Source organism: Bombus huntii, chromosome 1, assembly GCF_024542735.1.
Source record: "Bombus huntii isolate Logan2020A chromosome 1, iyBomHunt1.1, whole genome shotgun sequence".
NCBI lineage: Eukaryota > Metazoa > Arthropoda > Insecta > Hymenoptera > Apidae > Bombus > Bombus huntii.
In genome coordinates, this window is record NC_066238.1 from 11,951,171 (window position 1) to 11,968,551 (window position 17,381).

General features: G+C 44.5%; 1 protein-coding gene across 3 annotated transcripts in view; it reads left to right on the top strand.

Annotated features, from left to right (window-relative positions):
* LOC126865006 (E3 SUMO-protein ligase EGR2) overlaps nucleotides 1-15,826 on the top strand; it is a 53,807-nt gene extending 37,981 nt beyond the window's left edge. For 2 of the 3 annotated variants that reach the window (XM_050617020.1, XM_050617029.1), the window contains exon 2: nucleotides 9,251-15,826. In XM_050617020.1, coding sequence (XP_050472977.1) covers nucleotides 9,335-10,900 — 1,566 coding nt within the window. In that variant the 5' untranslated portion in view covers nucleotides 9,251-9,334 and the 3' untranslated portion in view covers nucleotides 10,901-15,826. The remainder of the gene's footprint in view (nucleotides 1-9,250) is intronic. The other variant, XR_007689427.1, reaches the window with a different exon arrangement.
* Nucleotides 15,827-17,381: the final 1,555 nt, after the last annotated feature.

The window sequence follows — 17,381 nt, forward strand, 5'->3', positions numbered from 1 at the left end:
CCATCTTCGTACGATGGTTCGCTCTAATGGCAGGGAGCGCCGGTTAAATAATTACGTGGCGGTTCAGCGTGTCGGTATTTAAATAAGAACGCGTTTACGCAGGCTCGTCTATCTTGCCGATGGCGGCGAACGAAATGACGCGTTAAATATTAACGCGCGAAGGATCGGTGCACGCGCACAAGCCAGCGGTTACTCGAAGAGGTTAAGGGGAAGAAAACGAGCAGCGGAAATGGAGATAAGTTAATAACAGTCGGGATCGGGTAAATGGATCGATTTAGAAGGGGCCCGAACGCTATACCGGGAAACGCGAACAGCTTTCGATAGATTACAGGAAAATTATTTCGTGTAATGCGTTCGAATGGGCCCGAGTTTGTTTTAATAGAATTAGAAACTGCGCTGCGTAGTCGTTTATTATAAAGATCGGTATTTTTTCCTTTTCAAATTAGATGGACGAGTTTTCGTTTTGCCGATGTTTTATCGTCTGCTCTTAAGCAGAGCGCGAGTTAAACAAGCTATAAAAGAGAGTCGTAAAAGACGGCAAAAAGTCCACGTTCTTTTATAATATTTTTAAACCAGCTCGAAAGAAAGCGAAGCGCGCGAGGAAAGTGAACTGTTCGAAGAGGAGCAAGTATCGTAAACATTGTTCTTTGATATTGGTCGTTTCTCGTGGTTGGTTTTAGAAAAGAAAGTTCTCGTATTGTTTGGAACACACGTTTCTATATGCCGCTTCCTCTTCTAAACGCATCGATTTCAACGTGATACCGCGAACGATGTGGTTCGATCGATGGTCGATAAAAATACCCCTCGACTTTAATAGCTAACGTGTAACGATTAGGCTTGAATCGTATAATCTTAAATTACTTCAGTTCGTAGCAATTAAAATCAACCGATTTTACAGAAATCTAACTTAAAATATCGTAATCGCCGCTTAATCCAAAGAGTCGCAAGTTAAAAATCTTCGATTCCTTTCATCCTCTTTCTTCGTCGATAATTCCGCTCCATTCGCGAGGAATATTTGTGGTTATCGCTAACTTGCAACTTCAAAATGCTCCATATACAACCGGTTTTCATAGAAATTCAACTTCGTACGTGAATCGTCGCGAATCTGAAGGGTAACAAGAAGACGAAGAGAAGAGCGACGAGAAGTTGTCGCGTCACTAAAGGGAGCAGAGGAGAATTGACGTCTTATTAAGCGACGGATAACGTCGGCTAGTCATTTGGAGCGTCAACAGGCAGAGGCGAAGGGCATCGTCCGTTATCATCGAGTCGTCCCGATGCTCGAGTGATTCAGCGAATTCCCAGCGTCCCTTTAGAACGGCACCGGTCAACCGATTACACGCCAATCGGATCGATGGATCGCGCTAACTAGATCGCAAGAGGAGGTCGGTGCTATATCGACTTGTAATCGTGGCTACCGCGACAATAGAGGATCGAATTCATAGATGAATCGTTGGAAGTCATATTGTTGCAGCTCGTTTTTATAAGAAAAAATATTGAAATGTAAATTATCGAGACATCTCAGTGTATTATATTTTTGCGTGTGCTCGTCACGCAGCTTTCACTTGGACAACATTTAATTGAACGTACAAATTTTTCTTGACCAACCTCTTAAATTCTTTCGATATCTCAATTAAATGAATCGTCGATGCAGTGCCTGATACGATATATGGAAACGTTCTAACGATACGTACGTATGTGTAATTTGCATTCAAAGATCTTCAGTTTGGAGAATCGAAGGTGAAATTTGGTAAATCCAAGTCGTAATTCGTAACGAATATTTCATCGTAATTCATCGCGAACATCAACGCAGTGATCTGTTTCTACTTCGATAAATCTAAGATATAAAAGTAAGATTTGTAAAGTATCAACTTCGAACAAAGCCATCTATCCATTATCTTCAAGTTGTACGCAGCGAAAGAGTTAAACGAGGCAGAACTCGAGATCGAGCGCTTCGATAATCGCTGTTACCCCATCGAGTCGATCGTCGCTACAGGGCGAATAAATTAATTTCGCTATCCGCGAGATCAAAGCGCGGGCATGAGGATAATTAATAACCTTACCGCGGCGTGACGACGTGTCGCGCGCATAAAATCGAAGCAGAACTCATCGAGCGACTTAGAGACACCATCCTCTTGCGCTCACGCAGACCGCAACCGGTGCAGTGCGTGGATTTTCTGGATCAAGTCGTTGATCGTCGTGGAAGTCGTCGTTCCGGTGTCGGAGAAAAAGGACCAGAGACAGGTTTTCGTGGAAAAGAAGCCTCGTGTTCTCGCGGCCTCGCTTGGGGATATATCGTTCGCGAAAAGAGGCACTGGAGAAGAGCGCGTACTTGGCGATCTACGAGCCTTATAAAATGCTTACAACCATTCCCGGGTGACGTTAAGTATGATAGTCGGTTTTTGCATCTCCCGGGAACGGCGACGAGCCGGACGTTATTTATTGGCCGATGGTAGTCGCGATTAAAAAGCAAGCAAAGTACTTGTCGCGAGCTCGCGACAGAGTTTTCGAGTCCTTAACGATCGAAACGCGTTATAGTACGGGAAAAGAAGGAGAGAACGCTTCTTGGACGCAACCCTTTTGTGCCGATCAAATGTCCTGGCGTCTTATAGGAGGCGTACAGGAAGGTAGGAAAACTGGGAGGTAGATCGAGACTGAATCCGCGAATGTGTTAGTTCCGTGCATGTACGATGTACGTACGGAGGGAGAGGAGATAGGTTCGTCGTATAGCTCCTTAAATCAACCCTAGTTGGCCTGTCAACCGAGCGGCGCGCGTTCCCTTTCGCGGCGCACAAATTACCACGCGTTTAATTACCGTCCGATATACGAAGGGGGGCTATTAATCACCACGCCGATAACCCGTAATTTTCCAGCAACGATAAAATCTGTCGCACGACACCGAGTCTCGCGTACGCCGCGACCAACAGCAGCAGCGTATTCGTGACGAGGTATATCTTGCTCTTTCTCCTTGCCCTTTCCCTGTCCACGGGGAAAGAGGATGATCCGCTGTGGAAAGGGAAAAGGAAGGGAAAAAGGAAGAGCGAGCAGGAGGCAGAGGAGGTGGTATAAAAGAGGAGAAAACGCGCGCGGAATACGATCAAAGAGCGATCCTGTTGCTTCCATATAGATTTTTCTCCCTTCCGCGTGTGCTGCACTTTCTCTTCGCGGCGTCCGTGGGCGTATTCGCGGCGGAAAATAGAGCAGCGGAACTCCCCTTTGACGTCTCGGAGGACGAACAGCTGAAGTCGGACGATCGATAGCCTGGAAACGAGAGCGAGATTGAACGTGGTGCAGCGCGACTTAACTGGCTGCCAGTTCCATGACTTTTAACGTTGCTCTTTTTTCTCTGTTTTACTTTGATTCGCTGAATTCCCATTGATCGTGAGCAATGGTTGTGAACGTTGATCGCGAAGAAACATAAAATCCGACGATGGGTTTCTCTACCCGTGGCCTATGTAGATACGAACGATTGGCTTCTCTTCGGTAGCCCGTCTGGTTTTTTGGTAGCAGTTTGCCGGAGTCCCACCGCCACCGAACCCAGCTTGCCTGCCCTAAGGCCACTCTTTCCTTCCGAAGGAGGAACGGTGGATGGACGATCGTAGGGATGGATTCGAACTGTTCTCGTTTACGTTCTTCGATCAAACGCAGAGCCCTAGAGACTCTAACCTAGCGACTGCGGAATAACGAAGCAGATGTCTGTGGTTATTCTTACGTTTGTCGAATAAAATGATTCTTATACGAATAAAATAGCATTTGCGAGGGAACGAATTTATCGACTTATTACGTATGACTTGTACATCGTGCGGTGAGTTTCGGTGAAGGTAATTAAGAATGGAAGGGAAAGTTACAGCTGTTTCCAGCTAATTTGACGATGTACGACAACAGGTTGTATAGGAAGGGTTCCCTTTGCGGTGTGGGAGAAACGTGTCTCGATGCGGGCGCCGGAACAAGTTTCTTTGATTTTCGTTTTGCTTGACGAGGTGTCTCGTCGTCTTGTTCGAACCGCTCGACCAGCTGAGTAAAAGGTTGCCTATAAAATTCCCTCTTCGATGAATATAATTGTCCTTGGTGTTTTAACCTTAACCCAACGATATACAAATACCTCGTTCGATTCTATAATTTAACAAAGATATATTCAAAGTTCAGTTTATACAATATGAAAGTTGATTTGAAACTTTCATCTCGGACCGATGTATATAGAAATTATTTTTGATAGTTTGACATTATCTGTCTGGTGACATGCTGACATTTTGCTATTATAACGAAGAACCACTTAATTATTAAAGACCATCGTAAGACCAGGAAATCACGATTATATAAACCGCGAATATATAAATATTTAATTGCAGAAATAGGAAAGAAAAATTCATATATCCATTTTATATAATCGTGTGCTTGAATTGATTCGCAAGCTGTTCGTATCCATCGTCGGAACAGCGGAGCACCCGGTATATGGACAGATCGAGCGGGAGAGAAAGATCAAGCGCTACACCCACGCCCATGTCTCAACCTGTTCTGTTTCTCCCGTCGAGCCGCGGTTACAGGTGCCTCCCTGAGGGCATTCCTGCTGGAATTCTTCACCCATGATCTTCTCCCGGGCCTCCTGCAAATTCTCGTGACGCAGTTGCGTCGCGGCTTACCGACTTCGCTTCAAATCGTCCCCAAACATTCCTCCTCCTCTTCCTCCTTCTTCTTCCTATCCAATATTTACCTTCTCCCTTGCCTTAATATTCTCTGTATTCGCTTCTATTTAGAGATCCATTACACGCTGTATTCTCTTTAGAGATACGTTGTCAAAGACACCGGAGGTGCGTCGAATGCGCCACTCGAAGGAATCTAACTAGCCGATTAAGTTTCTCCTCTCTCTAACGTAACACGCGGTGATCGCGTTGCGTAATCGGTGACGCAAAGCGACGCCCGTGGTGATTTCTTCGAACACCGACGCGTGTCCAGTCGAATCAGTCTCAAAACGAAATTGGCCGACCATTAAGTTATTCTAAATGCCCTTCGACGATGTGGTACCGGAGAGGCAGGATACTCCGAGAGAGAAAGGAAGCGCGTGGACGTGTGGCGCGAGCAGACCTCTCGAGATTCACGAAACTCTCTGTCGTTTCGTGCGTCGATCTCTGCCGAGTAGGCTTCGCGAGCGTGGAATATAATCGTTGGACGCGGAGCAGGACCCTTCGGTGTCCCGTGATGGGCAGAGTCGAAAGAAACGCAGACGAGGAAAGGAATAAGAAGAAAAACGAAGAAGCAGCAAGCAGGAGGAAATAGGAAGAAATAGAAGACGAAGAAACGGAAAGGGGAAGAGTGGATGGCAGCCACGCACGCCCACACCTCCTCGTCGGGGACCTGTTCTCGGCTTTTACGTTCTGACATCTTTTCACTCCGTTTACGAGTCCCCTTTACGTTTTACGACCGATCATCGGGGCCCTTTCTCTCAGCGAGATTCTACCGACCGTACTCGGCCGAAGCGAAGGGAAAAAGGAGGATCCAGGGAAACAACAAGACGATCATCACGGTAGGAAGAACAGGCACGCCGAAGACCGCCGTGAGACTCGTTATCCGCCGTCGATCTTTCGATGCCCGATACCGAATATCGCGGATATCTTCCTGTGAAATGGAAAATGGAAGTGCATCGATGCTCGATCCTCTGTATAAAGGGAGATCGCGTCGATAGGGATTACGGCGTGCATCGGCCAGCGCGTATATCTGACCGATGAACTTGAGTGGTCGGATGCGAAAGATAAAAGTATATTACGCTACAATGTAGTCTTATGGAGCAAGGTTGTTTGTATGTTATTAATAGGACGGGCGTGATTCATCTTCTTAAACTGCAGTTTACGATTGTATTACAAGCAGACTGTTTGTGATATACCGATGTAAGATGATTTAGTCGAGACGATTCCTTTTAGGAATTAGGGGTTGATCGTGTTTGTTTAATTCTTCCGCTGATACTTCCGCTAAATTCGTGCTTTTCTTTCGACAAATTTTAACGAGAATAGTAGTCGGAGGAAGAAAGGCCGACTCTTTTCGAACAGCGTTTAAGGGATACTTTAAAGAACAATTAAATTAGAAAATACTTTTAAACGTTACAGCTACCGATCTCTAACATTCCTATTCTATATAAAAGCAGTCGGTCAATATTATTTTTAGAACTTCTTACCACTTGCAACTACTTCTCATAAATAATCTACTAGCTAATTTGCCGCGAATGATATATTACCACGAATACATCATACCCAAATAACTATATGACTAAAGCGATCATACGGAACCCAATAAATATATACAAATTACATTTTAATCAATCGCAAGAACTAAAAATCCGAAACCGGTAATTTCGACAGATTTGATAATTCCGGTCTTAACCAACCGCGTCTGCACCCACGTACCTTCGTTGAAATTCTGTACCAAACTTCCAACCTCAATTTTCACACTCGAATTAATCTCACGATCTCACGAACGTCACCCATTCGTCACTCAATCCTTCTACCGGAAAGAAATTCAAGAAGCCTCGCGGAGGCGTAAAGTTGAAGGCCATTCGGCCTCACCGCGTGTCGCAAGCGTTGGCCGTCGAGTATTTCTGCGTAATTGAAGCGGGCATTGCCGCAAGTTTCCGCGGAGTTGATTTTCCGCGCGCTTAATACTCTGCGAGGCATTCGCACGCCTTCGCCATGAAAGGATTCGTGCCGCGGCGAGAGGAGCACGCGTGGTTCAAATCGAATTGAAAGAGCTGCGCGGTAACTGCGCGCGTGTACGCGCTGGAATGTGATAGGCTGGAATCGCTGGAAAGTCTTCGCCGGGACATCTGTGTCGCGGCCTCGCCTTCCGGGAACGCGAATTTCTATTCCACCGATGCGACTAATTGCGCTGGAAAATCGTCATTCCCGTCGTCTTCTTCGCGCTACCAACGTCAAACGCGTCGGTTTCACGCGCCGATGCATGCTTCAGGTTACGCGAGTCGTAAAAGGGCGGCACGTTTCATCCGCGTTAGTCGCCGGGTATATATTTTACGAATAATCGCCGCAATAAATCGAGATTGGAAATTTCAACGATTCACGTTCCCTGTTTAATTTATTGGAGGTTATTTAGATAATCGACGCGGCTCGAGCCGTTTCAGTTTATGGAAAGAATGGTAAAGAGGGAGGTTACTTACGACCTATAGAGTTACGAGTTTTCTCTAGTTTTTCACCGGAATCTTGTTTTACGTAGGTTGCTGTATCGTTCGGGTATCGATGCGACATGCAACGAATGGAAGATACAAAATATGCGGAGGAATCATTTCTTTTATTACAATACTTGATCGCTTATGCGGTATTTCTTGTCAATCGAAATCCAATGTCTAAATATTAGCTTTACGAGAATGACGATCCAGTGAGGCGAAAAACCTCTTTGACGTAGCTTCTGTGCGTGTTTCAAAGTTATTTACTTTGCAGATAACGGTATAGGCTTAAAAAGACTTTGTGAATGGTCCTTTACAGTCGTTAAGAGGAGATTAGCGCATATGAAAGTAACTATTTTGACGAATAACGTAGTTTCTCTTTTCTGTGATAGAAAAAACGACAGAGATGACAAATGACAGTGTATTGTACGTAAACTTATCTTTCTCATTGTTCGTTAATTTCATAGCTAGACTTTCCGAGAACCTAATTTCGTAGAATAGCCGATAAACATCCTGGATATCACGATCACAATGATTTCGTGGTGATCAATTATTTCGCCATAGGCGGGTTGCAGTGGACGCGCGGCAGGCGATATTACAAGTTTTATGGCGTCCCTGGACGGGTCCCCTGTAACTTCTCTCCAGTCAGAAACGGAAAGTCGCCTACACCGAAAAACGGGGGGTTCAGCTCGATTCGTCGTTTGTACACGTTGATTCATGCGCTCGCAGCGTCTGTCTCTCTCGCGCGCCATTTAAATTTCAAATAGTCCGCTGGATACACCTCTCGACTTGCACGTGGTTTTATGACAAAGTGCCGTTGTCGCATCGAACAAGACGAGTCCTCTGGTCCGTGCATGGTTCCATTAAAATAAACACACCGCAGAAGGAACTGTAAGCGGCGTGGGAACTTTCGCTTACTCGTCGGAATCACATTCATCTTTAATTATCTTCCATTCGTCGGAACGAAATTTTAACATTTTTGAAGACGTGAATTTTTATATATCGAATCCACGTATGAGACATAATTTCTATTATTTCAACCGATAGTTATACAACCTATACAAAGTCTAGGTTTTGCACCATTGAATTATTAAATTATTATCAGGAAAGTTAGAAATGAATAAAAACAAATAAATCTGGTTACCTGACTCGACATAAGATTGTAAAATTGTAAAAATCCAAGCCCATAACCTATAATCTGCAACTTATAAATCGACTAATATTATTTATTGCTAAGTTATCGTGTAAGGGGGTCTAATTACACGAATTCTTATCCTTCGACAAGTTTTGATCGACTTAGCCAACTACGCTTGAACGATCTGGCGATCGACGAGTTCCCCTTTCAACGGTGTCTTCCAATTTTAATGAATATGCGAAAAGTCGTTCGAGGCGAGAAATCGAACGTCATCGTTCACAGCGACACGTGCGGCGTAACGTCTATTCGATCGCGCAGCCACGCTCGATTCGTGCCATCGATGCCATCTCGGTAAGCGAAATCGATCGATCGCGCGATCGTCTCACCTTTTATTTAATGGCTACGCGAAGCTCAATGACGGGCGGTCAACCTGTACCGTGTCGGCGGAAAAAAAGCGCGGACGCATTAATCGTGATTTATTGCGACCGCGACGCGAGTTTTCGCGAACGGTGGACGTCGCGTTCTGTTTTTCGTTACATAGGTCGATATCGACCTGTTGGCCGATCGAAAGCTCAACTGTCCTGCTGTTCCCTTGTCGCGTCCCTGGTTCGTCGCATCCATTCGGTAAGCAAGAAACTACAGGCGTAAAAGGCGAAGTTGCTCTCCGTCTTGTCCGAGACTCTGGACTAATGACGCGGATCCTTTGAACGCGCGTAATGGCGAATCGTCGGGCGGATAACCGCGAGATAAGGTCGCGTAAGCGTAGCGCGTGCATGCCGGAGATCCGCGTTCGCGTCCGGCACTAAAAGGATGATTCACGAAATTACGCGGTGTCGAGAGCGATCTCATAAGCAATCGGAAATGAGCGCGCCGCGGAGGCTGTAATTTAACAATATCCGAGATTACAGGGAAGGAAAAGAGAAGTAAGAGTGGCGTGGTTTTCGTTGTTTCAGGACGAGGTGGGAGGCAGTACGGTGGTAGCCGAGGGTGTAGTAGGCGGCATAAAGGGCCCAGGCGGCGGGTGCCGCGCATCCTCGATGACGATGGCCGAGAGCGCCGTGGAGGACGCTGCAGCCGCGCCCCCGGGTCCGGCCAAGCCGCCACCGCCCTCCTGTACCAACAATAACACCCTAGCGGCGACTGCGAACCGGAACCATCGGAACCTCCGCAGAAGGAAACGACTCGACCAGGTCTTGGACATTCTGCAACACCGGAGTTCGCCATCGGAGGGTGAAGTATTGAAGTTCGAGGGAAGCGTACCAGCGTCCGAAGAGGAAGAGGACGTGTTCGGTTCGCCCAGGTCGTCCTCGAGATCAGCCACGGATCCACCGTCCGGAATCAGTTTGCTACCCCTGAGGCTGAAGAGCGAGGAGCCCGTGACGTCTACCGAGGAGGAGTCGAACGCGAACGAGACCAACACCACCGACCAACAACAGCAGAATCATCATCCTCATCATCCGCACTATCACTCGCATCATCATCGTCACCGGCACAGGCATCATCACAGAAACAGCAACGCCAATCACCTGTACGATCAGCTTCACCCGCCTCATCAGAGATCCCCGGTGCCCAAATATGCGGGATGCACCTGCGTTCAGTGTTCCCAATCGACCACCCCTCCGATGGTGCTACCCTCGCCGACATCTCCGTTGACTCCTCTCACACCGCTCACTCCGTTAACTCCGCTCACTCTGCCGCCGTTGACGCCGGGATCCCTATCGTCGTACAGTTTCGAGCACTACATGCACACCAAGTACCTGCCGGATATCTTCAGAGGACGCAGTCATTCGGACTCGGACCTGGTGCCAGGATGGGACCAGAAGCCTCCGCTCTCGACCTCGTCAGTCTTCTTCAACCATCCGTTGAGGAGCGGTTTCTTGGAGAGCGATACGACCAGTCCTCAAGAGTCGCCGTTGGATCTTTCGATGAAGAGTCTAATGGCGTCGGCCGCGGCGGCAGTTTCCGGTAGACCGCCGGCCCTCCAGTTACTCCCACCGGGGATCGTGTCGAGGGGCTCGGTGAGCGTTCCAGTAGTAAAAGGCGACGTGGCGTCGCCGACGACGAAGGAGAGCGTCGCCGTGAGGTACAACCTCGAGGTATCTCCCGTGGTGGAGGAGATGCCGCCCGGAGCGGACGTGGCGTACGTTTGCCCGGTCTGCGGGCAAATGTTCAGCTTGCACGATCGTCTCGCCAAACACATGGCCTCGAGGCATCGCAGACAGGGTCCTCAGGACGCGTCAGCGAAGGCGTACCTCTGCGACGTATGCAAGAGGAGTTTTGCCAGGTCGGACATGCTCACCAGACACATGAGACTGCACACGGGCGTCAAACCGTACACGTGCAAGGTTTGCGGCCAGGTATTCAGCAGGTCGGATCACCTGAGTACCCATCAGAGAACGCACACAGGCGAGAAACCATACAAGTGTCCGCAGTGCGCGTACGCCGCCTGTCGCAGAGACATGATCACCAGGCACTTGAGGACCCACGCCAGATTTCCCGACGTTCAGACGCCTAAGAGCGAACCTGGCCTTCTTGCTGGCGAAGATAGCCCCACGTTTGCGCAGGAGCTAGCCTCCCCTTCGGCAACGATCAAGGCCGAATGACGACGGCCAGGTGGATGACCGCCGCGTTTCTCGCCCGTGACTCCAAACGGATTTCGAGAAGGTGAGCTTCGACCAGCTTCGACGAACGGTTTCGGCGCCGAAGTTGCGAGGTCTCGACAGAGACGATGACAAGACACGAGGATCGCAGAGGACAACGACGGAAGGCAAGATCGATTCGTCTGGGTGGAATTGGCCCAACGATTCACCAGACCCTACGATTCGGTTAGAATTAAGGAAATTTTTCGTTATTTTGTCGTTTTCGTAAAATTTGTCGTTATCGTATAACGAAATACATAGCGTTATCGGTCTTGAAATTTTACGCGTTTTTTAACAGTATTATATGATATTCGTCTTCCCCGTTGTTTCTCCTAGAAACTCGTGCGACGTTCATCTTCCGAAGTCCTTTATTGTTCATCGAAAACTTGGCTGTTCGGAGATCATTTCGAAAATGACTGTCATCTCGCGTGAAATATTCGTTTTGTATCTGGAAATTTAACAAACTGTCAAATGATTCTTCTATTCGCGTAAAATAGATCGATTCTTTTCGACATTGCAAACTTTTTTATTTATTTCCTATTTTCTGTTGATCCGCGAGAGTATCGTTCATCGTCGGAATTTCTCCGAACAACCGATCATTGTTAAACGATGGTTAGTCTCTCTCAGACGACATTTTTGCGCACGAAACGGAAACGATTTGAAAGCATTCCCGCGGGGAATTGCACGCGCAATTCACGCATATCCGCGCTCCGAAGGTTCGAAATTCGAAACATGACGGTATGTTCAAGAAACTTCGGTATGTTCGAGATACTCGCGATCTTTTCGCGATGTCAATCTTCCATCGAAGTGTATCGTTGTTTCGCGAGAAAGGAGACGAAAAGAGGAGAAACTTGTGCCAAATTTTCACGGTCGATCCGTTGTTAAGCCTCGTTCACATGGTTACATATCGGTCGAGTTGAGTACGTTGAAAAAAAGATCGTTGGTGATGTTCGTTATCTTTATAGTAAAGGAACACTTGTCTCTTTCTGAATCTGATACCATAATCATTTCATGCTCGTTTCCCTTTTGGTTCGACTATAAATTAATTATTTAAACTCTCGGTTATTTTAAACTATTTTTTCATAAAATGGTTTTAAAATAAAACTAGATGGCTTGTAACGATTCTTTCAGAAGTAAGACACACATGAAAATAGATTCGACGCTTCGAGGAAAGCTGGTGAAAGTAATATTTATTCGTCAACAACGATCTTTCCGAAACTCAAACGTTGTTACTCAAAAACGAAATCCTCAATTGAGAAGACTATCGTTTGGTTGTTGAGAAAACAACACTGTTAGCTATTATAACGACTATTAAAACAGGAGAGAGAGAGAGAGAGTGTGTGTGTGTATGTGTGAGTGTGCGCATGTTGCTTTATTGGGTATTGTGAACTTCCTGTCGACAGCGTCGTGTTATATATTTATCGAAAATTCGTTTGTTACTCGCGAAAACAGCGTGAAAAGGGAAGGCAGTCGAGCACTTTTGAACGCTGCCTTTCGAGAAGATTTCAGTCTCGAGAAGAGAGAAGGGACGCAGATGGAACCGCGAGACGCGACGATTTTTCTTCGTGTGCGAAGGAAAATGAAGGAAACGAAATAAAAACTAAAAGAAAGAGAACGAACGTAACCGTACCTGCAGAAAGAAAGAAACTTAAAGCATAATAAAAGCGTTTAGATGTAACGTTAATTAGTGGGTAACGTTAATATTATTATTGCGTTTTATTATTATTATTATTATTATTATTATTATTATTATTATTATTATTATTATTATTATTATTATTATTATTATTATTATTATTATTATTATGGATATTAATATTAATATTAATATTATTATTATTATTATTATTAACATCATTCTCATATTGTAAACTGTTCGGAGTGAGAATGTTGCGAAAAGCGTGCGTAAGAAAGAGAGGAAGTTATTTTTTTATACGAAGAAATTTTGCGAAAGGGTCGCGAGAGAGGTAAAGGAAAAGGAACACCGAGCGCGGGCTACGTGTTATCTAACTGTAAATTCATTTAGTATCGAAATTTGCAAAAATTCAAGATCGAACTTAAAGGGTATATTCTCCTGTTTAAGGGAAGGACTAGCCCACTGTCGGAGTTCTCTTCCAAAGTGGCGCTCTCTCGCGAAGCAGGTGGACGAAACGCCTTCGACCATTTCGCGTTTCCGGTCCACGGTGACCAATTCATTAACTAGTGTATTTCGTCGAAGCGCGGTCTGAATTCGACCGTTCGGGATTTTGCGGCGCGGACGATTCCTCGAAAAAAATACTCACTGGTTCGACTGGCGGATCGCGTTCTCGCGATCGCGAGAAAGATGACAAACGTGTACTCGACTATCGAACACTTTGTCGACAGACGCTTTAAGTGAAAGCTTGTTACAATTTCAGAAAATAGAAAAATTCTATTAAAATTGAAAAGAAATACGCGGCAATCGGAATTAATTAGAATTAAAATCGCAAAGCGAGTCATAAATAATCTTGTCGCGAATATCAAATGTGATAGAGATGTGTCGAAAAAAGCGTCGACGACACAGTGTCTTCGCGTATGACGTTTCATCGGAGACTACACGCGGTGTCAGCTATATACTTCAACCTTGCTCAACCTCGACCGTTTCGCCTTTTTCCTTGCCATAACTCGGCCGCTGTCCAGTGTGTCTCCCGTTCGTGACCACGGTAAAACGGGCAGTGACGAATATCGCGAGTCACGCCCTGTGTAAACACGCACGATGCTCATCCGTATTAACACACGCGACCACACATGATATTGCATATACACGCTCATAGACACAGAGACAGAATACAATATTGTACATCCATAGACGCGTTGTTCAGGAAATACACGGTGGTAAGGTGCGCGTAGTTGAAAGACGCGCGCACGCGCAGGTACGTATAGCTGTATTTTTGTATACCGATGTTTTTTCTAATTAGTCTACCGTTTTAAGCGTTTCGAGAAGGAACGGAACGTGTAATTAGCCGTTAAGGGGAAACTGTCGCTCTCTGCTTGCCATTTTAACTTGCCTCTGTCGATCGAACGATTACTCGGAAGGCGGCTTGTCGGAGTGACAAGAGAAGGATACACGAAGGAGAGACCTCGAGGCGGAAGGTTTCGTTTGATGGGCCTCGACGTTTTCTTCGCGGAGATTGTTCGTATTTCGAAACATTGAAATTACGTTTTGTAAATTCAGAAACTTATATTTTGATATCGTGAGAAATTGTGCAGTTTGTTTTTGCTATTTTTTATTTTCTACTTTTCTTTTTTTAATGATATTTTTGTCCTTTTTTTGCATAATTACTTTCTTTCCTTTTCTTTTTTTTTTCGATATGAAATCACAAGGATAAATTTGGATGACATAAATTGGAACATAAATGGTTGTCCGATCTATTAAATTTTCGTTGTATCGAAACTTCCGATTCGATATCTGACCTTCGCGCGATTCAGCCTTAAACCTGAGAGAATCTCTCGCGCAACGAGCCCTTTTTCGCTTGATGAGACATATGTAGATTGAAACGAAACGATATAGAAGGGACATAATTGTATAGTAAAAGAAAGACAAAAGAATAAGAAAGATGCGACACGCTCGTCGTGTCTGCAGGCAATTAAGCGATCGCCGTGCCAGACAACCTGTTCTTGTAATTATTAACACTCATTTAGCCATTCGTATGATTATAATTATTTCTATTATTATTATTATTATTATTATTATTAATTATTATTATATTATTATTATTATTATTAATTATTATTAATTATTATGCCTAGTTACGTTGTTAAGTGATTAATCATGTTTAATGCTTCTATTATTTATTTTGTTATCCTATTCGCAAATCAAGCTTCCTATTTTTCGTCCTATTCTTACATTCTTCCTACCCTTTTTCCCTTGTTTCTCGTTTCATCGAAAAATCCTGTCCGATTCTCGTTCTTTTCAAGGTGAAGAAGAGCGCTCGGTTTCAATTACAAACATCCGTCGCATTTATAAGTTCGTATTCCGGCTTCTTCTCCGCCCTTCCGCGTCATTTCCTCTTCTGCACATTCTGCGCAAAAGAAGTAAATGGCAAGGAACGACGAGAACGGTCCTTCCCGCGATGATTTTTACGGTTCCGTGACATTCTGTTTACGTTTTGTATAACGACGAACAAGAGATTCGACAAAAGCAAAAGGAACAAAAATAGAATAAAAATAAAGCGCTCACAAGGGTTTCTGTAAATTATTGCCGACGACGATTGTGTATGTTAATTTATAAATTATGTTGTGTTTACGAATCGTGCCAGAATGGAAAAAAAATATAATTTTTCAACGAACTGCCACGCGCGTTTTCATTCAGTCCATCACGAATCATTCCAATGTATTCCCCGATATTTCCCTCTTTATTTTCATCTTCGTTTTTCTTCACTTAGGTCTTTCCATTCGATTCTTTTTTTATTTATTTTCCTTTTATTCGTGGGTTTATTTAATCCGAAAATTATCACGAAAACGGTGCCGTGCCTTCATCGTTGTAGCGTTTGGAAAGAGATTGGGGTGTCGCCGAGCCTCGTCGAATCATAGAATACATATCATCTTTTAAGGCTGAAGATACACGGTAAGAACGTACGTAGAAAATGAAATATTTTTTCATGGTCGGTGAAATAATACAGGAAAAACTTAGCAACTGTATCTGTCTATCGCTTGCGTACGATCGGTGTTGCGCAAAACGAATCGACGATTGCATGTCTTCACGGCCTTTTTTAAAGGAAAGGGCTCGAACGGATTTTGCGATGTTCCCTTTGTACCCGTTTCTACGATCACGAGTCGATAATCCTTGTATCTGTACATCGAACAACAAACTGAATCTGTATGTTGCTGCACTCTTACGATGAAAATATATATACACGTTAATTGTTTCTACATTGACTGTGATTTATCAACGAACTTCACCAAACTTCATTAGCTTTCACGAGTTGCTGTGAATACGCGCGTAAGTAAAACTTGTTATTAATTCATTTCACATCATAACTATATCAGTGCAATTGTAAAACTAAACGTCATTGGAAAATCGTAATATTGTATCGGTATAATTACCGGACTAAAATTGTTCAACAAACCAATCATATTTCGAAAAATAAAAATCTTTCTATTTATAAAAAAAAAAGATACAAATTCCAAATAATTACATACCTATCGTTAATAAATCAATCGCACGATTTTCTCAAAATAACGCCAGTAGATGTAGTAAAAAAAAAAAAACATGCTTCGAATTACAATTGCAAAAGAAATAATAGAAGAAGAATAAAAGGAAGCGAAATAAATCCAACCACAATCGGTGAAGGAAGAATACAAGAGGCGAATTGTTAGCCGGATAAAATTTCGTTCGACAACGTGCTGACTCGATACATTTACCGAGGTGGACGCACGATGAAAATAAAACGACGCGCGGATGTTCTTGGCTCGAAAATATTATTCCGCTGCGTTTTCGATGATTAATTCTCGCGATGCACGCGATCGGCAGGTAGTATGTTCTCTGTACGCCGCGAACATCCGTGGCCGTGATTCGCGTGTACGCGCCACGGGACCGAACAGCATCACGAGATCACCGAGTGCCGCGCAGCAGTTTATTTTCTCCGCGCCCAACTCTCCAATGAGCCGAAATCGAAGCCGAGAGAGAAAGGCAGGGGCGCGAGTAACCACGTTGAAATTCGTTAGACGAACACGTTTTTTTTTTTTTATTTTTCTTATGGGAACCGGGAATACGTTACTCAAGCGGTTGATACTCGAGTGGCCCATCTCATATAATCGTCTGACGAAATACACGCTAATAGTATCCGGTCCTTCAACGAATCTGTTACGGTGGTGGATTCAATTTGTTTCTTTTCTATTTAACGAGATGGTATAGCCTTGCTGATTTGTACGAGGGTACGAATGAAATATACATAGTTTGTAGGAAGAGTGGATAAATGTCAGACGTATTTGAATCAGTAAGTCGGACTTCATTACTTTCAATTAGTAAGAGAATCCATGAAATGTGGCGGTGATAGGATCGAACAAGGTAGTGGATGACATAAATTTGAAGAGCAGAAGATTTGTAAATTTACATTGCAAGAAATTTGAATATTTGAATATTTGAAAATTTGGAAGCGTGTAAGTAAATTTAATGCTACACTGATTCCACCTTCAACGAGAGAAATCTCATCGTACGTGTCCAAAATATTCTTACGAGTTTATCTCCGCCCAATCGCAGAGTGCATTTCATTCACCTTTCGACCTCAGTGTTTAAATCTCGCCGGTAGATTACACGTTTAATTATGGGATCGATTACGCCGCCGCGAGATATCTCGATCGATAACCCGAGCCTCGACTTCTCGTTCATCAAAGCGGCTTTCTGTTCTCGTTAAATCAAGACCATGACTTCCGACAGAAACCGCGATTGCTCTATTTGATCAATAGCAACGTTCAACGGTTGTCC